The 22,898-nt window shown below is 64.1% G+C and overlaps 1 protein-coding gene across 1 annotated transcript in view; it reads left to right on the forward strand.

Annotated features, from left to right (window-relative positions):
- Positions 1 to 22,898, forward strand: part of IFT172 (intraflagellar transport 172) — a 130,870-nt gene that overhangs the window by 15,114 nt on the left and 92,858 nt on the right. The window contains exons 8-21 of the mRNA XM_073673691.1: positions 1,545 to 1,759; positions 1,832 to 1,955; positions 10,486 to 10,581; positions 10,664 to 10,825; positions 13,017 to 13,070; positions 15,841 to 15,944; positions 16,028 to 16,113; positions 17,337 to 17,449; positions 17,848 to 18,015; positions 18,171 to 18,307; positions 18,431 to 18,538; positions 20,464 to 20,548; positions 21,104 to 21,196; positions 21,370 to 21,447. Of these exons, the coding sequence (XP_073529792.1) occupies positions 1,545 to 1,759; positions 1,832 to 1,955; positions 10,486 to 10,581; positions 10,664 to 10,825; positions 13,017 to 13,070; positions 15,841 to 15,944; positions 16,028 to 16,113; positions 17,337 to 17,449; positions 17,848 to 18,015; positions 18,171 to 18,307; positions 18,431 to 18,538; positions 20,464 to 20,548; positions 21,104 to 21,196; positions 21,370 to 21,447 (1,623 nt within the window). The remainder of the gene's footprint in view (positions 1 to 1,544; positions 1,760 to 1,831; positions 1,956 to 10,485; positions 10,582 to 10,663; positions 10,826 to 13,016; positions 13,071 to 15,840; positions 15,945 to 16,027; positions 16,114 to 17,336; positions 17,450 to 17,847; positions 18,016 to 18,170; positions 18,308 to 18,430; positions 18,539 to 20,463; positions 20,549 to 21,103; positions 21,197 to 21,369; positions 21,448 to 22,898) is intronic.

The following is a 22,898-nucleotide window of genomic DNA, read 5'->3' on the forward strand; positions in this document are numbered from 1 at the left end:
CTTTGCCTTTGTCTTTCCCCTTTTAGTTCACTATGTCCTCTCTTGGTATCTGACCCAGATACATTTGACCACCTTACCTCGCGGCTTGTCCATGAGTAGTGGCAAACCTCACGTGACGTCTTGCCCACCCCCCCTAGTATGGATCCAGGTCCTATACTCTGTGGTCCAGGATCTGGCCGGGGAGCAGCAGAATCCTCCGTCCCGGCTGCAGGGTCCTTTTTCTAGTCCGTGGCGGCTTCCCCGCACTCCGCTGCCGGCTGTGATGTCTGCACCTTCTCCTCATCCAGTAGTGTTTCTTCCTGATACATGTGCTCCACACATCCCTATTAAAAGCACTTTGTTCCTTCGGTGTTATCGGTCTCCCCCGCCTCCTCCGGTTTCTGTAACGTCTGCCTGAGGTCCCTGGCTCAGAGGGCTACCTCGGACAGACTTGGCACAAATCAATCCGTCTGGCAGACTCCAGAGAAATCCCAATGCCCTTTAACCCCTGTACATGGGTCTGGTTTTACAATAGGACCCAGGGGAATGCTACCATTGCAGGACCGCCGTCCAGAGGAAGGGATAGTTACCAAGCGGGGTTAGAGCCGAGAGGTCACGCCAAGAACAAAATCAGGATCAGTAAGAATAGTAAGAAACAAGCCGGTGTCAAACCAGGACTACACTAAACAAAGCAGGAGCAGAAGACTCACACCTAGCCTGGAAGCGCTTAGCTACGCCTGGAAGCGCTTAGCTACGCCTGGAAGCGCTTAGCTACGCCTGGAAGCGCTTAGCTACGCCTGGAAGCGCTAAGCTACGCCTGGAAGCGCTTAGCTACGCCTGGAAGCGCTTGGCTACGCCTGGAAGCGCTTAGCTACGCCTGGAAGCGCTTAGCTACGCCTGGCAGCTCCAGCAGTAAGCTGGAAGCCTTAGTAGGGTGTGGTGCTCTCCAATTGTCCGGAGCAGGGAGCTGATAACTTCATCTGGAAGCCCACACTGCCAGACTGGTTGGCACTACCGGTCCGGTGGCCATCCCTAGAAGAGGGGATACTGCCATGATTCCTCCGGTCAGTGTGTCCTGCACGCGATGACTGACCGTTCAGTCGTCCATTCTGGTGCAGGGGCGAGGTGAGCGGTCAGTGTTGTGATGGACAGGTCAGCCGTCCAATCTGAGTCTGGGAGGTGCAGAACTTCTTTCAGGTGTTCCCTGTTCCAGGTGATTACTCACTTAGCTGAGCTGTTGGTCCCAGATCTCTGCCAGACGTAGCATCTGCTCAGTGGTTTGCCTACTAGATCAATAAACAGAACACAGAAATATCATTGCGTGACCTAGGATCTCGTTCTGACCATCCGTTTGCCTAGCCCCTTGTCTCTTATCCCCCTATCTTCCTAGTATTCTGACCTCGGACCTGACTTTGCCTTTGTCTTTTCCCTTTAGTTCACTATGTCCTCTCTTGGTATCTGACCCCGGAACTTTTGACTAGCCTGCCTCGCGGCTTGTCCATGAGTAGTGGCTAGCATCATAGTGGCCCTGTGACAGATGATGACTGTTGTGATCTGTATTTCAGGGGAAGCTGGCCACCCACCCATGTCCCCCATACGCCCTGGCCTGGGCATCTAGCAGCATAGTCGCGGGGGGATGTGATAAGAAGCTGGTGGTTTATGGTCGTGAAGGACAGGTCATTCAGACGTTTGACTACAGCCGGGACCCTAGTGAGCGGGAGCTGAGTGCGGCTGTGGCCAGTCCCAGCGGGCAGTCTGTAGTGGTCGGCAGCCATGACAGGTGAGTGCTATTCTGGCATTTTTCAGCACCCTTCCCCCGTCCTCGCTCCCTCTCACACTCCTCCATCTACAGAATGCGAGTTCTGAACTGGAGCCCCCGCCGAGGATTGTGGGAAGAAGCCCGACCCAAGGACATCCCCAACCTGTACAGCATCACGGCCCTGGCCTGGAAGAGGGACGGCTCCCGACTCTGCGCGGTGACTGCTGCTCACTACTGCCAGGGGGCTCTGCTGCTACTATCACTACCATCAGGGGGCTGGGGCTGCGGCCGTGTGTGTGTGTGTGTGTGTGTGTGTGTGTGTGTGTGTGTGTGTGTGTGTGTGGAGCTGTGGCCATGTCTGTGTGTGTGGGGGGGGCTGCGGCCGTCTGTGTGTGTGTGTGGAGCTGTGGCCATGTGTGTGTGTGTGTGTGTGTGTGTGTGTGGGGCTGCGGCCGTGTGTGTGTGTGTGGCTGCGGCCATGTGTGTGTGTGTGTGTGTGTGGGGGCTGTGGCCGTGTGTGTGGGGGGGGGGGGGGCTGTGGCCGTGTGTGTGTGGGGGGGGGGGGGCTGTGGCCGTGTGTGTGTGGGGGGGGGGGGCTGCAGCCGTGTGTGTGTGTGTGTGTGTGTGGCTGCGGCCATGTGTGTGTGTGTGTGTGGCTGCGGCCATGTGTGTGTGTGTGTGTGGCTGCGGCCATGTGTGTGTGTGGGGGGGGGGGGGGAGGGGCTGCGGCAATGTGTGTGTGTGTGTGTGTGTGTGTGTGTGTGTGTGGCTGTGGCCATGTCTGTGTGGGGGGGGGGGGGCTGCGGCCATGTGTGTGTGTGTGTGTGTGTGTGTGTGTGGCTGTGGCAATGTCTGTGTGGGGGGGGGGGCTGCGGCCATGTGTGTGGCTGTGGCCATGTCTGTGTGTGTGGGGGGGGGGGCTGCGGCAATGTGTGTGTGTGTGTGTGGCTGTGGCCATGTCTGTGTGTGGGGGGGGGGGGCTGCGGCCATGTGTGTGGCTGTGGCCATGTCTGTGGCTGTGGCCATGTCTGTGTGTGGGGGGGGCTGCGGCCGTGTGTGTGTGTGTGTGTGGGGGGGGGGGCTGCGGCCATGTGTGTGTGTGTGTGGGGGGGGGGGGCTGCGGCCGTGTGTGTGTGTGTGTGGCTGCGGCCATGTGTGTGTGTGTGTGGCTGCGGCCATGTGTGTGTGTGTGTGGGGGGGGGGGGCTGCGGCAGTGTGTGTGTGTGGCTGTGGCCATGTCTGTGTGGGGGGGGGGGCTGCGGCCATGTGTGTGTGTGTGTGTGTGGCTGTGGCAATGTCTGTGTGGCGGGGGGGCTGCGGCCATGTGTGTGGCTGTGGCCATGTCTGTGTGTGTGGGGGGGGGGGCTGCGGCAATGTGTGTGTGTGTGGCTGTGGCCATGTCTGTGTGTGTGGGGGGGGGGGCTGCGGCCATGTGTGTGTGGCCGTGGCAATGTCTGTGTGGGGGGGGGGCTGCGGCCATGTGTGTGGCTGTGGCCATGTCTGTGTGTGGGGGGGGCTGCGGCCGTGTGTGTGTGTGTGTGGGGGGGGGGGGCTGCGGCCATGTGTGTGTGGGGGGGGGGGGGCTGCGGCCGTGTGTGTGTGTGTGGGGCTGCGGCAGGGTGTCTGTGGCGTTGGCGGTGTGTGTGGGGCTGCGGCAGGGTGTCTGTAGTGTTGGCGGTGTGTGTGGGGCTGCGGCTGGGTGTCTGGCGGTGTGTGTGGGGCTGCGGCAGGGTGTCTGTGGCGGTGTGTGTGGGGCTGCGGCAGGGTGTCTGTGGCGTTGGCGGTGTGTGTGGGGCTGCGGCTGGGTGTCTGGCGGTGTGTGTGGGGCTGCGGCAGGGTGTCTGTGGCGTTGCGGTGTGTGTGGGGCTGCGGCTGGGTGTCTGGCGGTGTGTGTGGGGCTGCGGCAGGGTGTCTGTGGCGTTGGCGGTGTGTGTGGGGCAGCGGCGGTGTGTGTGGGGCTGCGGCAGGGTGTCTGTGGCGTTGCGGTGTGTGTGGGGCTGCGGCTGGGTGTCTGGCGGTGTGTGTGGGGCTGCGGCAGGGTGTCTGTGGGGGCGGTGTGTGTGGGGCTGCGGCAGGGTGTCTGTGGCGTTGCGGTGTGTGTGGGGCTGCGGCTGGGTGTCTGGCGGTGTGTGTGGGGCTGCGGCAGGGTGTCTGTGGCGTTGGCGGTGTGTGTGGGGCAGCGGCGGTGTGTGTGGGTCTGCGGCAGGGTGTCTGTGGCTGCGGTGTGTATGGGGCTGCGGCTGGGTGTCTGTGGCGGTGTGTGTGGGGCTGGGTGTCTGGCGTTGGCGGTGTGTGTGGGGCTGCGGCAGGGTGTCTGTGGCGTTGGCGGTGTGTGTGGGGCTGCGGCTGGGTGTCTGGGGGCGGTGTGTGTGGGGCTGCGGCAGGGTGTCTGTGGCGTTGGCGGTGTGTGTGGGTCTGCGGCAGGGTGTCTGTGGCGTTGGCGGTGTGTGTGGGGCTGCGGCTGGGTGTCTGGGGATGGTGTGTGTGGGGCTGCGGCTGGGTGTCTGGGCGCGGTGTCTGTGGGGCTGCGGCTGGGTGTCTGTGGTGGCGGTGTGTGTGGGGCTGCGGCTGGGTGTCTGGCGGTGTGTGTGGGGCTGCGGCTTGGTGTCTGTGGCGGCGCTGTGTGTGGGGCTGCGGCTGGGTGTCTGTGGCCGCGGTGTGTGGGGCTGCGGCTGGGTGTCTGTGGCCGCGGTGTGTGGGGCTGCGGCTGGGTGTCTGGCGGCGGTGTGTCTGTGGCTTTGGCGCTGTGTGTGGGGCTGCGGCTGGGTGTGTGTGGGTCTGCGGCTGGGTGTCTGTGGCGTTGGCGGTGTGTGTGGGGCTGCGGCAGGGTGTCTGGCGTTGGCGGTGTGTGTGGGACTGCGGCTGGGTGTCTGTGGCGTTGGCGGTGTGTGTGGGGCTGCGGCTGGGTGTCTGTGGCGTTGGCGGTGTGTGTGGGGCTGCGGCTGGGTGTCTGGCGTTGGCGGTGTGTGTGGGGCTGCGGCAGGGTGTGTGGGGCTGCGGCAGGGTGTCTGGCTTTGGCGGTGTGTGTGGGGCTGCGGCTGGATGTCTGGGGGTGGTGTGTGTGGGGCTGTGGCTGGGTGTCTTGGGGCGTTGTCTGGGGGGCTGCGGCATGGTGTCTGGTGGCGGTGTGTGTGGGGCTGCGGCTGGGTGTCTGTGGCGGCGGTGTGTGTGGGGCTGCAGCTGGGTGTCTGTGGCGGCGGTGTGTGTGGGGCTGCGGCTGGGTGTATGTGGCGTTGGCGGTGTGTGTGGGGCTGCGGCAGGGTGTCTGTGGCGTTGGCGGTGTGTGTGGGGCTGCGGCAGGGTGTCTGTGGCGTTGGCGGTGTGTGTGGGGCTGCGGCTGGGTGTCTGGCGGTGTGTGTGGGGCTGCGGCGGTGTGTGTGGGGCTGCGGCGGTGTGTGTGGGGCTGCGGCGGTGTGTGTGGGGCTGCGGCCATGTGTGTGGGGCTGCGGCCATGTGTGTGTGTGGGGCTGCGGCCATGTCTATGTGGGGGGGGGGACTGCGGCCATGTCTGTGTGTGGCTGTGGCCATGTGTGTGTGTGCGTGTGGGGCTGCGGCTGAGTGTCTGTGGCGGCGGTGTGTCTGTGGCGTTGGCGGTGTGTGTGGGGCAGCGGCGGTGTGTGTGGGGCTGCGTCAGGGTGTCTGTGGCGTTGGCGGTGTGTGTGGGGCTGCGGCTGGGTGTCTGGGGGCGGTGTCTGTGGGGCTGCGGCTGGGTGTCTGTGGTGGCGGTGTGTGTGGGGCTGCGGCTGGGTGTCTGTGGCGGTGTGTGTGGGGCTGCGGCTGGGTGTCTGTGGCCGCGGTGTGTCTGTGGCTTTGGCGCTGTGTGTGGGGCTGCGGCTGGGTGTCTGTGGCGTTGGCGGTGTGTGTGGGGCTGCGGCTGGGTGTCTGTGGCGTTGGCGGTGTGTGTGGGGCTGCGGCTGGGTGTCTGGGGGCGGTGTCTGTGGGGGCGGTGTGTGTGGGGCTGCGGCTGGGTATCTGTGGCGGTGGTGTGTCTGTGGCTTTGGCGCTGTGTGTGGGTCTGCGGCTGGGTGTCTGTGGCGTTGGCGGTGTGTGTGGGGCTTCGGCTGGGTGACTGGCGGTGTGTGTGGGGCTGCGGCTGGGTGTCTGGCGTTGGCGGTGTGTGTGGGGCTGCGGCTGGGTGTCTGTGGCGGTGTGTGTGGGGCTGTGGCAGGGTGTCTGGCGTTGGCGGTGTGTGTGGGGCTGCGGCTGGGTGTCTGCGGCTTTGTGTGTGGGGCTGCGGCATGGTGTCTGTGGCGGTGTGTGTGGGGCTGCGGCTGGGTGTCTGTGGCATTGGCGGTGTGTGTGGGGCTGCGGCTGGGTGTCTGTGGCATTGGCGGTGTGTGTGGTTCTGCGGCTGGGTGTCTGCGGCGGGGTGTGTGGGGCTGCGGCGGGGTGTGTGGGACTGGGGCGGGGTGTGTGGGGCTGCGGCTGGGTGTCTGTGGCGTTGGCGGTGTGTCTGTGGGGCTGCGGCGGTGTGTCTGTGGGGCTGCGGCGGTGTGTCTGTTGCGTTGGCGGTGTGTGTGGGGCTGCGGCCGTGTGTGTGTGTGTGGGGCTGCGGCCATGTCTGTCTGTGTGTATGTGTGGGGCTGCGGCAGGGTGTCTGTGGCGGTGTGTGTGGGGCTGCGGCAGGGTGTCTGTGGCGTTGTGTGTGGGGCTGCGGCTGGGTGTGTGTGGGGCTGCGGCTGGGTGTCTGTGGCGGCGGTGTGTGTGGGGCTGCGGCTGGGTGTCTGTGGCCGTGGTGTGTGTTGGGCTGCGGCTGGGTATCTATGGCGGCGGTGTGTCTGTGGCTTTGGCGCTGTGTGTGGGGCTGCGGCTGGGTGTATGTGGCGTTGGCGGTGTGTGTGGGGCTGCGGCAGGGTGTCTGTGGCGTTGGCCGTGTGTGTGGGGCTGCGGCAGGGTGTCTGTGGCGTTGGCGGTGTGTGTGGGTCTGCGGCTGGGTGTCTGGCGTTGGCGGTGTGTGTGGGTCTGCGGCTGGGTGTCTGTGGCGGTGTGTGTGTGGGGCTGGGTGTCTGGCGTTGGTGTGTGTGTGGGGCTGCGGCAGGGTGTCTGTGGCGTTGGCGGTGTGTGGGGCTGCGGCTGGGTGTCTGGGGGTGGCGGTGTGTGGGGCTGCGGCTGGGTGTCTGGGGGCGGTGTGTGTGGGGCTGCGGCTGGGTGTCTGGGGGCGGTGTCTGTGGGGCTGCGGCTGGGTGTCTGCGGCGGTGTGTGTGGGGCTGCTCCTGGGTGTCTGTGGCCGCGGTGTGTGTGGGGCTGCGGCTGGGTATCTGTGGCGGCGGTGTGGCTTTGGCGCTGTGTGTGGGGCTACGGCTGGGTGTCTGTGGCGTTGGCGGTGTGTGTGGGGCTGCGGCTGGGTGTCTGTGGCGTTGGCGGTGTGTGTGGGGCTGCGGCTGGGTGTCTGTGGCGGTGTGTGGGGCTGCGGCTGGGTGTCTGTGGCGGTGTGTGGGGCTGCGGCTGGGTGTCTGGCGTTGGCGGTGTGTGTGGGGCTGCGGCAGGGTGTCTGTGGCGTTGGCGGTGTGTGTGGGGCTGCGGCAGGGTGTCTGTGACGTTGGCGGTGTGTGTGGGTCTGCGGCTGGGTGTCTGTGGCGGCGTGTGTGGGGCTGCGGCAGGGTGTCTGTGGCGGTGTGTGTGGGGCTGCGGCAGGGTGTCTGTGGCGGTGTGTGTGGGGCTGCGGCTGGGTGTCTGTGGTGGCGGTGTGTGTGGGGCTGCGGCTGGGTGTCTGGTGGCGGTGTGTGTGGGGCTGCGGCTGGATGTCTGTGGCGGCGGTGTGTGTGGGGCTGCGGCTGGATGTCTGTGGCGGCGGTGTGTGTGGGGCTGCGGCTGGGTGTCTGTGGCCGTGGTGTGTGTGGGGCTGCGGCTGGGTATCTGTGGCGGCGGTGTGTCTGTGGCGTTGACGGTGTGTGTGGGTCTGCCGCTGGGTGTCTGTGGCGTTGGCGGTGTGTGTGGGGCTGCGGCAGGGTGTCTGTGGCGTTGGCGGTGTGTGTGGGGCTGCGGCTGGGTGTCTGCGGCAGGGTGTGTGGGGCTGCGGCAGGGTGTCTGTGGCGTTGGTGTGTGTGGGGCTGCGGCAGGGTGTCTGGCGTTCGGTGTGTGGGGGGCTGCGGCAGGGTGTCTGTGGCGTTGGCGGTGTGTGTGGGGCTGCGGCAGGGTGTCTGTGGCGTTGGCGGTGTGTGTGGGGGGTAGCGGCAGGGTGTCTGGCGGTGTGTGTGTGGGTCTGCGGCTGGGTGTCTGTGGCGGTGTGTGTGTGGGTCTGCGGCTGGGTGTCTGGCGGTGTGTGTGTGGGGCTGCGGCAGGGTGTCGGCGGTGTGTGTGGGGCTGCGGCTGGGTCTCTGCGGCGGTGTGTGTGGGGCTGCAGTGTGTGTGGGTCTGTGGCGTTGGCGGCGTGTGTGGGGCTGCGGCAGGGTGTCTGGCGTTCGGCGGTGTGTGGGGGGCTGCGGCAGGGTGTCTGTGGCGTTGGCGGTGTGTGTGGGGCTGCGGCAGGGTGTCTGTGGCGTTGGCGGTGTGTGTGGGGCTGCGGCTGGGTGTCTGTGGCGTTGGCGGTGTGTGTGGGGCTGCGGCAGGGTGTCTGTGGCGTTGGCGGTGTGTGTGGGGGGTAGCGGCAGGGTGTCTGGCGTTGTGTGTGTGTGGGTCTGCGGCTGGGTGTCTGTGGCGGTGTCTGTGGCGTTGGCGGTGTGTGTGGGGCTGCGGCTGGGTCTCTGCGGCAGTGTGTGTGGGTCTGTGGCGTTGGCAGCGTGTGTGGGGCTGCGGCTGGGTGTCTGGCGTTGGCGGTGTGTGTGGGGCTGCAGTGTGTGTGGGTCTGTGACGTTGGCGTGTGTGGGGCTGCGGCTGGGTGTCTGTGGCAGTGGTGTGTGTGTGGGGCTGCGGCAGGGTGTCTGTGGGGGCGGTGTGTGTGGGGCTGCGGCAGGGTGTCTGGCGTTGCGGTGTGTGTGGGGCTGCGGCGGCGGTGTGTGTGGGGCTGCGGCAGGGTGTCTGTGGCGGTGTGTGTGGGGCTGGGTGTCTGTGGCGGTGTGTGTGGGGCTGGGTGTCTGTGGCGGTGTGTGTGGGGCTGGGTGTCTGTGGCGGTGTGTGTGGGGCTTCGGCAGGGTGTCTGTGGCGGCAGTGTGTGTGGGTCTGCGGCTGGGTGTCTGGCTTTGGCGGTGTGTGTGGGGCTGCGGCAGGGTGTCTGGCGTTGGCGGTGTGTCTGGGTCTGTGGCAGGTTGTCTGTGGCGTTGGGTGTGTGTGGGGCTGAGGCTTGGTGTCTGCGGCTGGGTGTCTGTGGCGTTGGCGGTGTGTGTGGGTCTGCGGCTGGGTGTCTGGCGTTGGCGGTGTGTGTGGGTCTGCGGCAGGGTGTCTGTGGCTTTGGCGGTGTGTGTGGGTCTGCGGCAGGCTGTCTGTGGCTTTGGCGGTGTGTGTGGGTCTGCGGCAGGCTGTCTGTGGCTTTGGCGGTGTGTGTGGGGCTGCGGCAGGGTGTCTGGCGGTGTGTGTGGGGCTGCGGCTGTGTGTCTGTGGCGTTGGCGGTGTGTGTGGGTCTGCGGCAGGGTGTCTGTGGCTTTGGCGGTGTGTGTGGGTCTGCGGCAGGCTGTCTGTGGCTTTGGCGGTGTGTGTGGGGCTGCGGCAGGGTGTCTGGCGGTGTGTGTGGGGTAGCAGCAGGGTGTCTGGCGGTGTGTGTGGGGCTGCGGCAGGGTGTCTGCGGCAGTGTGTGTGGGTCTGCTTCTGGGTGTCTGGCGTTGGCGGTGTGTGTGGGGCTGCGGCTGGGTGTCTGTGGCGTTGGCTGTGTGTGGGGCTGCGGCTGGGTGTCTGTGGCGTTGGCTGTGTGTGGGGCTGCGGCAGGGTGTCTGTGGCGTTGGCTGTGTGTGGGGCTGCGGCAGGGTGTCTGTGGCGTTGGCGGTGTGTGTGGGGCTGCGGCTGGGTGTCTGTGGCGTTGGCGGTGTGTGTGGGGCTGCGGCTGGGTGTCTGTGGCGTTGGCGGTGTGTGTGGGGCTGCGGCTGGGTGTCTGTGGCGTTGGCGGTGTGTGTGGGGCTGCGGCTGGGTGTCTGTGGCGGCGTGTGTGTGGGGCTGCGGCTGAGTGTCTGTGGCGGTGTCTGTGGGGCTGCGGCAGGGTGTCTGGCGTTGGGTGTGTGTGGGTCTGCGGCTGGGTGTCTGTGGCGTTGGGTGTGTGTGGGTCTGCGGCTGGGTGTCTGTGGCGGTGTGTGTGGGTCTGCGGCTGGGTGTCTGTGGCGGTGTGTGTGGGGCTGCAGTGTGTGTGGGTCTGCGGCTGGGTGTCTGGCGGTGTGTGTGGGGCTGCGGCTGAGTGTCTGTGGCGGTGTCTGTGGGGCTGCGGCAGGGTGTCTGTGGCGTTGGGTGTGTGTGGGTCTGCGGCTGGGTGTCTGTGGCGGTGTGTGTGGGTCTGCGGCTGGGTGTCTGTGGCGGTGTGTGTGGGTCTGCGGCTGGGTGTCTGTGGCGGTGTGTGTGGGTCTGTGGCTGGGTGTCTGTGGCGGTGTGTGTGGGTCTGCGGCTGGGTGTCTGGCGTTGGCGGTGTGTGTGGGGCTGCGGCTGGGTGTCTGGCTGGGTGTCTGGCGGTGTGTGTGGGGCTGCGGCTGGGTGTCTGTGGCGGCGGTGGTATGTGTGGGGCTGCGTCTGTTTGTGTGTGGTGCGACTATGTATGTGTGGCTGTGGCGGTAGGCTTTTCGCGCTGTGGCGGTAGGCTTTTCGCGCTGTGGCGGTAGGCTTTTCACGCTGTGGCGGTAGGCTTTTCACGCTGTGGCGGAGCCTCGTGTCTCATCCGTTCTCCTCTCCCGCAGGGCACGCTGTGTGGAGGGGTGGAGCAGTTCGATTGCTGCCTGCGACGTACAATCTACAAGAATAAGTTTGAGATGACGTATGTAGGACCAAGCCAGGTGAGACCCCCGCCTACGTGCCTGTCCTCGGAGACGCCGCCCCCCTGCTCCTCATGGTGTGATGTTTCTGTCTTGTTCACAGGTGATTGTGAAGAACCTCTCCTCTGGGACTCGTGTGGTGCTGAAGTCCCATTATGGATACGAGGTGGATGAGGTGAAGATCATGGGGAAGGATCGTTTTTTGGTCGCTCACACGTCTGACACCCTGCTGCTCGGAGACCTGGTCACCAACCGGCTGAGTGAGGTATGACACCATACTGCCCGCTGCCTCCTGCTCCTTACTGCTGGGGATGTGGGCGAGGTATGACGCCGTACTGCCCGCTGCCACCTGCTCCTTACTGCTGGGGATGTGGGCGAGGTATGACGCCGTACTGCCCGCTGCCTCCTGCTCCTTACTGCTGGGGATGTGGGCGAGGTATGACGCCGTATTGCCTGCTGCTTCTTACTGCTGGGGATGTGGGCGAGGTATGACGCCGTACTGCCTCCTGCTCCTTACTGCTGGGGATGTGGGCGAGGTATGACGCCGTACTGCCTACTGCCTCCTGCTCCTTACTGCTGGGGATGTGGGCGAGGTATGATGCCGTACTGCCTGCTGCTTCTTACTGCTGGGGATGTGGGCGAGGTATGACGCCGTACTGCCCGCTGCCTGCTGCTTCTTACTGCTGAGGATGTTGGCGAGGTATGACGCTGTACTGCCCGCTGCCTCCTGCTCCTTACTGCTGGGGATGTTGGCGAGGTATGACGCCGTACTGCCTGCTGCCTCCTGCTCCTTACTGCTGGGGATGTGGGCGAGGTATGACGCCGTACTGCCCCCTGCCTCCTGCTCCTTACTGCTGGGGATGTGGGCGAGGTATGACGCCTTACTGCCCGCTGCCTCCTGCTCCTTACTGCTGGGGATGTGGGCGAGGTATGACGCCGTACTGCCTCCTGCTCCTTACTGCTGGGGACGTGGGCGAGGTATGACGCCTTACTGCCCGCTGCCTCCTGCTCCTTACTGCTGGGGATGTGGGCGAGGTATGACGCCGTACTGCCTCCTGCTCCTTACTGCTGGGGATGTGGGCGAGGTATGACGCCGTACTGCCTCCTGCTCCTTACTGCTGGGGATGTGGGCGAGGTATGACGCCGTACTGCCCGCTGCCTCCTGCTCCTTACTGCTGGGGATGTGGGCGAGGTATGACGCCGTACTGCCCGCTGCCTCCTGCTCCTTACTGCTGGGGATGTGGGCGAGGTATGACGCCGTACTGCCCGCTGCCTCCTCCTTACTGCTAGGGATGTGGGCGAGGTATGACGCCGTACTGCCCGCTGCCTCCTGCTCCTTACTGCTGGGGTTGTGGGCGAGGTATGACGCCGTACTGCCCGCTGCCTCCTGCTCCTTACTGCTGGGGTTGTGGGCGAGGTATGACGCCTTACTGCCTGCTGCTTCTTACTGCTGGGGATGTGGGCGAGGTATGACGCCGTACTGCCCGCTGCCTCCTGCTCCTTACTGCTGGGGATGTGAGTGAGGTATGACGCCATACTACCCGCTGCCTCCTGCTCCTTACTGCTGGGGATGTGGGCGAGGTATGACGCCGTACTGCCCGCTGCTTCTTACTGCTGGGGATGTGGGTGAGGTATGACGCCATACTGCCCGCTGCCTCCTGCTCCTTATTGCTGGGGATGTGGGTGAGGTATGACGCTGTACTGCCCGCTGCTCCTTATTGCTGGGGATGTGGGCGAGGTATGACGCCGTACTGCCTGCTGCTTCTTACTGCTGGGGATGTGGGCGAGGTATGACGCCGTACTGCCCGCTGCCTCCTGCTCCTTACTGCTGGGGATGTGAGTGAGGTATGACGCCATACTACCCGCTGCCTCCTGCTCCTTACTGCTGGGGATGTGGGCGAGGTATGACGCCGTACTGCCCGCTGCTTCTTACTGCTGGGGATGTGGGTGAGGTATGACGCCATACTGCCCGCTGCCTCCTGCTCCTTATTGCTGGGGATGTGGGTGAGGTATGACGCTGTACTGCCCGCTGCTCCTTATTGCTGGGGATGTGGGCGAGGTATGACGCCGTACTGCCTGCTGCTTCTTACTGCTGGGGATGTGGGTGAGGTATGACGCCGTACTGCCCGCTGCCTCCTGCTTCTTACTGCTGGGGATGTGGGTGAGGTATGACGCTGTACTGCCCGCTGCTCCTTATTGCTGGGGATGTGGGCGAGGTATGACGCCGTACTGCCTGCTGCTTCTTACTGCTGGGGATGTGGGTGAGGTATGACGCCGTACTGCCCGCTGCCTCCTGCTTCTTACTGCTGGGGATGTGGGTGAGGTATGACGCTGTACTGCCCGCTGCTCCTTACTGCTGGGGATGTTGGCGAGGTATGACGCCGTACTGCCCGCTGCCTCCTGCTCCTTACTGCTGGGGATGTCATTCTTATGCCTCGTGTCTCTCTTCTCTGCAGGTGGCCTGGCCGGGGTCTGGGGGCAACGAAAAATTCTTCTTTGAAAATGAGAACGTAAGAATCTTTATTCCACCCTTGCCTACTATTACTCCGACCAGTCAATCCTTACTCCACCCAAACTTTCACTTACCTCTTCTCTGTGGCGCATGGTGGGGTACACTCGCCTCTTTGTGACTCTGCGGGGCCAGATACACTCATCTCCTCTCTGTGGCGCGGGGTCGGGTACGCTCGCCTCGTCTCTCTGTGGCGCGGGGTCGGGTACGCTCGCCTCGTCTCTCTGTGGCGCGGGGTCGGGTACGCTCGCCTCGTCTCTCTGTGGCGCGGGGTCGGGTACGCTCGCCTCGTCTCTCTGTGGCGCGGGGTCGGGTACGCTCGCCTCGTCTCTCTGTGGCGCGGGGTCGGGTACGCTCGCCTCGTCTCTCTGTGGCGCGGGGTCGGGTACGCTCGCCTCGTCTCTCTGTGGCGCGGGGTCGGGTACGCTCGCCTCGTCTCTCTGTGGCGCGGGGTCGGGTACGCTCGCCTCGCCTCTCTGTGGCGCGGGGTCGGGTACGCTCGCCTCGTCTCTCTGTGGCGCGGGGTCGGGTACGCTCGCCTCGCCTCTCTGTGGCGCGGGGTCGGGTACGCTCGCCTCGCCTCTCTGTGGCGCGGGGTCGGGTACGCTCGCCTCGCCTCTCTGTGGCGCGGGGTCGGGTACGCTCGCCTCGCCTCTCTGTGGCGCGGGGTCGGGTACGCTCGCCTCGCCTCTCTGTGGCGCGGGGTCGGGTACGCTCGCCTCGTCTCTCTGTGGCGCGGGGTCGGGTACGCTCGCCTCGTCTCTCTGTGGCGCGGGGTCGGGTACGCTCGCCTCGTCTCTCTGTGGCGCGGGGTCGGGTACGCTCGCCTCGTCTCTCTGTGGCGCGGGGTCGGGTACGCTCGCCTCGTCTCTCTGTGGCGCGGGGTCGGGTACGCTCGCCTCGTCTCTCTGTGGCGCGGGGTCGGGTACGCTCGCCTCGTCTCTCTGTGGCGCGGGGTCGGGTACGCTCGCCTCGTCTCTCTGTGGCGCGGGGTCGGGTACGCTCGCCTCGTCTCTCTGTGGCGCGGGGTCGGGTACGCTCGCCTCGTCTCTCTGTGGCGCGGGGTCGGGTACGCTCGCCTCGTCTCTCTGTGGCGCGGGGTCGGGTACGCTCGCCTCGTCTCTCTGTGGCGCGGGGTCGGGTACGCTCGCCTCGTCTCTCTGTGGCGCGGGGTCGGGTACGCTCGCCTCGTCTCTCTGTGGCGCGGGGTCGGGTACGCTCGCCTCGTCTCTCTGTGGCGCGGGGTCGGGTACGCTCGCCTCGTCTCTCTGTGGCGCGGGGTCGGGTACGCTCGCCTCTACTCTCTGCGGCGCGGGGTCGGGTACGCTCGCCTTTTCCCTGTGGCGCATGGTCGGGTACACTCACCTTTTCCCTGTGGCGCATGGTCGAGTACACTCGCTTCTTTGTGACGCGGGGCCAGATACACTCATCTCCTCTCTGTGGCGCGGGGTCGGGTACGCTCGCCTCTTCTCTCTGCGGCGCAGGGTCGGGTACGCTCACCTTTTCCCTGTGGCGCATGGTCGGGTACACTCACCTTTTCCCTGTGGCGCATGGTCGGGTACACTCACCTTTTCCCTGTGGCGCATGGTCGGGTACACTCGCTTCTTTGTGACGCGGGGCCAGATACACTCATCTCCTCTGTGTGGCGCAGGGTCGGGTACGCTCGCCTCTTCGATGTGGCGCATGGTCGGGTACACTCGCTTCTTTGTGACGCGGGGCCAGATACACTCATCTCCTCTGTGTGGCGCAGGGTCGGGTACGCTCACCTCTTCTCTCTGCGGCGCAGGGTCGGGTATGCTCACCTTTTCCCTGTGGCGCATGGTCGGGTACACTCGCTTCTTTGTGACGCGGGGCCAGATACACTCATCTCCTCTGTGTGGCGCAGGGTCGGGTACGCTCGCCTCTTCTCTCTGTGGCGCAGGGTCGGGTACACTCACCTCTTCGATGTGGCGCATGGTCGGGTACAGTCGCTTCTTTGTGACGCGGGGCCAGATACACTCATCTCCTCTGTGTGGCGCAGGGTCGGGTACGCTCACCTCTTCTCTCTGTGGCGCAGGGTCGGGTACGCTCACCTCTTCGATGTGGCGCATGGTCGGGTACACTCGCGTCTTTGTGACGCGGGGCCAGATACACTCATCTCCTCTGTGTGGCGCAGGGTCGGGTACGCTCACCTCTTCTCTCTGCGGCGCAGGGTCGGGTACACTCACCTTTTCCCTGTGACGCATGGTCGGGTACACTCGCTTCTTTGTGACGCGGGGCCAGATACACTCATCTCCTCTCTGTGGCGCGGGGTCGGGTACGGTCGCCTCTTCTCTCTGCGGCGCAGGGTCGGGTACGCTCACCTCTTCTCTCTGCGGCGCAGGGTCGGGTACGCTCACCTCTTCGATGTGGCGCATGGTCGGGTACACCCGCTTCTTTGTGACGCGGGGCCAGATACACTCATCTCCTCTCTGTGGCGCGGGGTCGGGTACGCTCGCCTCTTCTCTCTGCGGCGCAGGGTCGGGTACGCTCGCCTCTTCTCTCTGCGGCGCAGGGTCGGGTACGCTCACCTTTTCCCTGTGGCGCATGGTCGAGTACACCCGCTTCTTTGTGACGCGGGGCCAGATACACTTATCTCCTCTCTGTGGCGCGGGGTCGGGTACGCTCGCCTCTTCTCTCTGCGGCGCAGGGTCGGGTACGCTCGCCTCTTCTCTCTGCGGCGCAGGGTCAGGTATGTTCGCCTCTTCGCCTGTGGCGCGGGATTGAGTACACTCGCCTCTTCTCTGTTGCAGGTCTGCATGATCTTCAATGCCGGGGAGCTGACACTAGTGGAGTACGGAAACAATGAGATATTGGGGACCGTACGTACAGAGTTCATGAACCCCCATCTCATCAGGTGAGGGGTGTGAGTATATGAGGAGGCGACACCACAACAGCCCGAAATCTGTCATCACTTGTCTCACCCCATCTTCCTTACAGTGTGCGACTGAACGAGAGGAGACAGCGAGGCACGGAGGACAACAAGAAACTGGCCTACCTTATAGACATGAAGACTGTAGCTATAGGTACCGATCTCTTGCTGTGTCGGCCTACGGGCGGAGCTCGCCTGTCGTCGGCCGCTGAGCTGGCCTGCGGGCGGAGCTCGCCTGTCGTCGGCCGCTGAGCTGGCCTGCGGGCGGAGCTCGCCTGTCGACGGCCGCTGAGCTGGCCTGCGGGCGGAGCTCGCCTGTCGTCGGCCGCTGAGCTGGCCTGCGGGCGGAGCTCGCCTGTCGTCGGCCGCTGAGCTGGCCTGCGGGCGGAGCTCGCCTGTCGTCGGCCGCTGGGCTGGCCTGCGGGCGGAGCTCGCCTGTCGTCGGCCGCTGGGCTGGCCTGCGGGCGGAGCTCGCCTGTCGTCGGCCGCTGAGCTGGCCTGCGGGCGGAGCTCGCCTGTCGTCGGCCGCTGGGCTGGCCTGCGGGCGGAGCTCGCCTGTCGTCGGCCGCTGGGCTGGCCTGCGGGTGGAGCTCGCCTGTCGTCGGCCGCTGGGCTGGCCTGCGGGCGGAGCTCGCCTGTCGTCGGCCGCTGGGCTGGCCTGCGGGCGGAGCTCGCCTGTCGTCGGCCGCTGGGCTGGCCTGCGGGCGGAGCTCGCCTGTCGTCGGCCGCTGGGCTGGCCTGCGGGCGGAGCTCGCCTGTCGTCGGCCGCTGGGCTGGCCTGCGGGCGGAGCTCGCCTGTCGTCGGCCGCTGGGCTGGCCTGCGGGCGGAGCTCGCCTGTCGTCGGCCGCTGGGCTGGCCTGCGGGCGGAGCTCGCCTGTCGTCGGCCGCTGGGCTGGCCTGCGGGCGGAGCTCGCCTGTCGTCGGCCGCTGGGCTGGCCTGCGGGCGGAGCTCGCCTGTCGTCGGCCGCTGCTCGCCTGTCGTCGGCCGCTGGGCTGGCCTGCGGGCGGAGCTCGCCTGTCGTCGGCCGCTGGGCTGGCCTGCGGGCGGAGCTCGCCTGTCGTCGGCCGCTGGGCTGGCCTGCGGGCGGAGCTCGCCTGTCGTCGGCCGCTGGGCTGGCCTGCGGGCGGAGCTCGCCTGTCGTCGGCCGCTGGGCTGGCCTGCGGGCGGAGCTCGCCTGTCGTCGGCCGCTGGGCTGGCCTGCGGGCGGAGCTCGCCTGTCGTCGGCCGCTGGGCTGGCCTGCGGGCGGAGCTCGCCTGTCGTCGGCCGCTGGGCTGGCCTGTAGGTATGAGTTGTTGAGTTATAATGTTGGCTTTGAGTGGTTGGATTATCATGGTTGTAGTAGTGCGGTAGACTAATATCCTTTTTCTCTCGCAGTGGATCTCCTCTCTGGATATAATTTGGGCCTCGTCACTCATGACACCAAGATCGATTGGTTGGAGCTGAATGAGACCGGCCATAAACTCCTCTTCAGAGATAAGAAGCTTCGGGTGAGATCAGAGATCCTGCCCCGCGGCGTCCGCCCTGCGCCTCATCCCCTACCACTCCCTCTGTGTGGTACTTGTGGTGCCCCAGCCATCTGTGACCTCCCGGCCTGCAGCCTTTACCCTTCTGGTGTTGCTCATCTGGTCGCCTGTCGGCTGCCTTGTTGCACCCAGTATACGGTTGGCGTTGCTACCAGCGGTCGTCCTCCCCGGCCCTGTACACACTACAACAGCACTGTTCCTTTGGATCCTCTTGAGAGATGCAGTAGTATACCTCCAGAGCAGAGCTCCTTGTGTTCCTCGATAGCTCGCTGGACATTCCCCTCTCCCCCTCGGCCCCACTTCTCCCCGTGTTGTACCACTGAGGATGTCTTCTTACCATCGTGCCCCTTTTTCTTTTGCAGCTGAACCTCTTTGATGTGTTTAATGGGCAGAAGGCAACCATCCTGAATTACTGCTCCTACGTCCAGTGGGTGCCCGGGAGCGACGTGGTGGTGGCACAGAACCGGAGCAGTCTGTGCGTCTGGTACAATATCGATTCTCCGGAGAGGGTCACCATGTTCCCCCTGAAGGTAGTAACGAGAGATTCCTGTACATCGCTGGGACAACGCCTCCATGTTCAGTGCAGGACGGCTGTAGGACCACTGGTCCCACCCGTCCCCGATCACCAGGTCTGCCCTATCTCGGGTGCAGTGTGGGTAACGTCCTCTGCTTCTCACCTCTACAGGGAGACATAGTGGAGCTGGAGCGCAGTGAGGGCAAGACAGAAGTCATCGTCACTGAAGGGGTTAACACCGTATCCTACACGCTAGATGAGGGATTGATAGAGTTTGGCACGGCCATCGATGACGGAGACTATTACCGGTAGGATGCATGATGGTGCCCTGCGATCTGTGTGTGGGGTGATGGCGGATCTGCTCGTCTGGGTGCAGTCTCCTCATCATCCTGCGCGCCCCTCTGATTTCGCCCTTCACCGTCTCCCCGCAGAGCGGCAGCTTTCCTTGAAACTTTAGAGATGTCCACAGAGACTGAAGCGATGTGGAAAAGTCTCGGCAAGCTTGCTCTGGAGTCTAGACACCTGCACATAGCCGAGAGGTAAGCGGGTACTGTACACACACTGGGTAAGAGGAGAGGAGGGGTGCAGCACGGGGGAAGGGGGGAGCAGCAGGAGGGCGGTGCAGGGAAAGAGTGGGTGAGAGCGCGGGGGAAGCAGCAGGAGGGCAGTGCGGGGAAAGAGTGGGTAAGGAGCGTGGGGGGAGCAGCAGGAGGGTGGTGCGGGGAAAGAGTGGGTAAAGGCCGCGGGGGAGGGGAGTGGCACGAGGGTGGTGCAGGGAAAGAGTGGGTGAGGAGCGCGGGGGGAGCAGCAGGAGGGCAGTGCGGGGAAAGAGTGGGTAAAGGCCGTGGGGGAGGGGAGTGGCACGAGGGCGGTGTGGGGAAGGAGCGTGGGGGGAGCAGCAGGAGGGCAGTGCGGGAAAAGAGTGGGTAAAGGCCGCGGGGGAGGGGAGCGGCACGAGGGCGGTGTGGGGAAAGCGTGTGGAAGGAGCGCTGGGGGAGCAGCAGGAGGGCGGTGCGGGGAAAGACTGGGTAAGGGGGGAGGGAAGCAGCAGGAGGGCAGTGTGGGGAAGGAGCGCGGGGGGAGCAGCAGGAGGGCGGTGCGGGGAAAGAGTGAGCAAGGAGCGCGGGGTGAGCAGCAGGAGGGTGGTGCTGGGAAAGAGTGGGTAAAGGCCGCGGGGGAGGGGAGCGGCACGAGGGCGGTATGGGGGAAGGAGAGGGGAGTGGCTATGAAATGGTACCGGGAAAGAGGGGATCGGTTCATGGGGAAGAGGGGAGCGGCACAGGGGAAAGCGTAGGGAAGGAGCGCGGGGGGAGCAGCAGGAGGGCAGTGCGGGGAAAGAGTGGGTAAAGGCCGCGGGGGAGGGGAGCGGCACGAGGGCGGTGTGGGGAAAGCGTGTGGAATGAGCGCTGGGGGAGCAGCAGGAGGGCGGTGCGGGGAAAGACTGGGTAAGGGGGGAGGGAAGCAGCAGGAGGGCAGTGTGGGGAAGGAGCGCGGGGGGAGCAGCAGGAGGGCAGTGTGGGGAAGGAGCGCGGGGGGAGCAGCAGGAGGGCGGTGCGGGGAAAGAGTGAGCAAGGAGCGCGGGGTGAGCAGCAGGAGGGTGGTGCTGGGAAAGAGTGGGTAAAGGCCGCGGGGGAGGGGAGCTGCACGAGGGCGGTATGGGGGAAGGAGAGGGGAGTGGCTATGAAATGGTACCGGGAAAGAGGGGATCGGTTCATGGGGAAGAGGGGAGCGGCACAGGGGAAAGCGTAGGGAAGGAGCGCGGGGGGAGCAGCAGGAGGGCAGTGCGGGGAAAGAGTGGGTAAAGGCTGCGGGGGAGGGGAGCGGCACGAGGGCGGTGTGGGGAAAGCGTGGGGAAGGAGCGCTGGGGGAGCAGCAGGAGGGCGGTGCGGGGAAAGAGTGGGTAAGGGGGGAGGGAAGCAGCAGGAGGGCGGTGAGGGGAAAGCGTGGGTAAGGAGCGCGAGGGGAGCAGCAGGAGGGCGGTGTGGGGAAAGCGTGTGGAAGGAGCGCTGGGGGAGCAGCAGGAGGGCGGTGCGGGGAAAGACTGGGTAAGGGGGGAGGGGAGCAGCATGAGGGCGGTATGGGAAAAAAGGAGGGGAGGGACACGAGGGTGGTACGGGGGAAGGAGAGGGGAATGGTACAGGGGCAGAGGATGGGAGCGGTGTGGGGTTGGTACAGGGAAAGAGGGGATTGGTTCATGGGGAAGAGGGGAGTGGCGCGGGGGAAGAGGGGAGTGGCGCAGAGGTCGTACAAGGAAAGAGGGGGGTGATACGGGGAGCGGCGTGAGGGAAGAGGAGGGGGGCAGCACTGGGCAAGAGGAAGAGAGGGGCGCACCACTGGTTGTACATGAGTCCACCTGAGGAACGGTGAGGGGATGATAATTGTTGGCAGTCGTCCCTGCCTTTTTCTTATCTCTGTCTGGTCGTTACCTCCTGCGATGACTTAATCTCGCTTTTTTTTTTGTCAGGTGTTTCTCTGCGCTGGGGGATGCCGCCAAAGCCAAATTTTTGCGACACACGAATGAGATTGCCGATCAGAGCACAGGTGAACTTGTGAGTATCCAGCACGACCCAATAATGGTGCACTGCCCTGTCCTACAGTAGAGCGGTGCTGGGGCCGACGCACATCTCCCGGAGGAGCGAGCGGCGCTGGGGTCGTCGCGCACATCTCCCGGAGGAGCGAGCGGCGCTGGGGTCGTCTTGCACATCTCCCGGAGGAGCGAGCGGCGCTGGGGTCGTCTTGCACATCTCCCGGAGGAGCGAGCGGCGCTGGGATCGTCTTGCACATCTCCCGGAGGAGCGAGCGGCGCTGGGGTCGTCTTGCACATCTCCCGGAGGAGCGAGCGGCGCTGGGGTCGTCTTGCACATCTCCCGGAGGAGCGAGCGGCGCTGGGGTCGTCTTGCACATCTCCCGGAGGAGCGAGCGGCGCTGGGGTCGTCTTGCACATCTCCCGGAGGAGCGAGCGGCGCTGGGGTCATCTTGCACATCTCCCGGAGGAGCGAGCGGCGCTGGGGCCGTCGCGCACATCTCCCGGAGAGCTGGTATTCACCTTGTACACACAGGGCATCTTTGTGGCCCCTTGAGTTATTGTATTTCTCTACTTCCAGGGTGGTGATGGCTCAAGGAATTACAAGGTACAAGCCCGACTGGCCATGTTGGAGCAGAACTATAAGCGGGCTGAGACCATCTACCTAGAACAAGTAAGTGAAGAAAAGCTGCAATAGAGGCTGAAAAATCATTGTATCCGCACACGGGTGTGATGTATATACAGTGTATGGGGCTGGGGTAATACTGGTTATGGGGCGATCCGTCACATGTGTCTCTGTCTCCTGACACCGGGTTGCCTCTCCATCTTTCTCCTGTGTCTTCCCAGAACGCGGTGACGGAGGCCATCACGATGTACCAGGAGCTGCACATGTGGGATGAGGGCATCGCTGTAGCCGAGGCAAAGGTGAGACCTGTGTGTGCGATCACAGCACGTGTCCCCCGGGGAGTCATGAGGTTGTGAAGACCCCTGTACACCCAGTGTAGCTATGGAGGGTCTGTGCACTGTACTGAGGAAAGTATGTACCCTACACATCCACCTCCAGGGGCTTTTCTGTCCTCCATCTACATTGTGAGAGAAATACTCGCTTCTATGCCTTTCGAACTCCAAATGAGTAAGCTTTGTTTTACAAGCTCTTGGGAAATGAATACAGCACAGCCTTGTACGGTGTCGCCAGGACTTCTGGTTTATTAGGACATGTAGGCACTTGAAATAGGGTCACACACAAAGGAAAAGTTCCCTCCGAACTATGCGCCAATAGGAACTTTGGAGTGAACAGAAATGTGAAATTCCCTGCCCATCAGTGTTACCTGACCACTACTACCCAGAAGTCACAAGACCAGATGGAGAGCGCAGATGTAGATTCTGTCCCCTCATAGCGCCCCCTTCTGTGACCAGTTATGGGTATTTCAGTAAGTATATAGGCGTGCACTAGTCGCGTCCTCGGGACTTTCCTACCTAAACACTGGATCTCTTCCTGTGTGAGGGGCTCTGACAAGGCTTCTCTTACACATGGACCCCATTACTTGGGTAGGATAGATTAGCACTTTTACGGCTATATATACCAGACAACAAAATGCAGTAATTGCATACTTGTATGATCCCTGAGAGCCCCCGCTTATACCCCTGAAGTGTTCAAACTCTCAGGACCGAGAGTGCAAAGCCAACAGTCCCTAAATGACGTACTCGTGTCCATGTCTATTAAGAGCACCCGGTGCTGTCTGATGACCTTGTTATCCCAGTCATCATTCACAACCTCATTCAATGTCCTTGTTAGGGGCAATGACGTCGCTACCCCCCATTAGAACAGGAAAAAGGGTCATCATTCTGCTGGTGGTGACTCTTTCCAAGGTTTAAATCGATCTGCCCACTGCACATTGTAGTGGACAACCTTTTGAACCCCTTTCCGACCTGGTCAGTAATGGTACGCACCAGGTCGGAAAGGCCGGTTCAGCAGGGGCTCCGGCGGTGAGCCCGCACTGAACCGGGCACGTCAGCTGATTCTTACAGCTGACATGTGCCCACAACAGCCGCGGGTGGAATCGCGATCCACCCGCGGCGGTTAACATGTGAAATGCCGCTGTCAATCTCTGACAGCGGCATTTAACTCGCGCTTCCGGGAAGCGTGTCCTAGGCCCCACCCATCGGTGACCCTGTCACGTGATCACGGGTCACCAATGAGTGGGCATGACAACCCAGGGTCTGCAGGAGACCCCTGTGGTTGTCATGTCTCAATTGCTATGAGTGGCACCCGGTGGTCGGCGCTCATAGCGCATGAGCATTTCTGCTGCATACAAGCGATCTGCTCATCGCCTGTATGCAGTAGAAGCAATCAGACAACTGCTGCTTCTAGTCTC

Source organism: Phyllobates terribilis, unplaced genomic scaffold, assembly GCF_046119375.1.
Source record: "Phyllobates terribilis strain yellow unplaced genomic scaffold, ASM4611937v1 Scaffold_3__8_contigs__length_932513732, whole genome shotgun sequence".
Lineage (NCBI taxonomy): Eukaryota > Metazoa > Chordata > Amphibia > Anura > Dendrobatidae > Phyllobates > Phyllobates terribilis.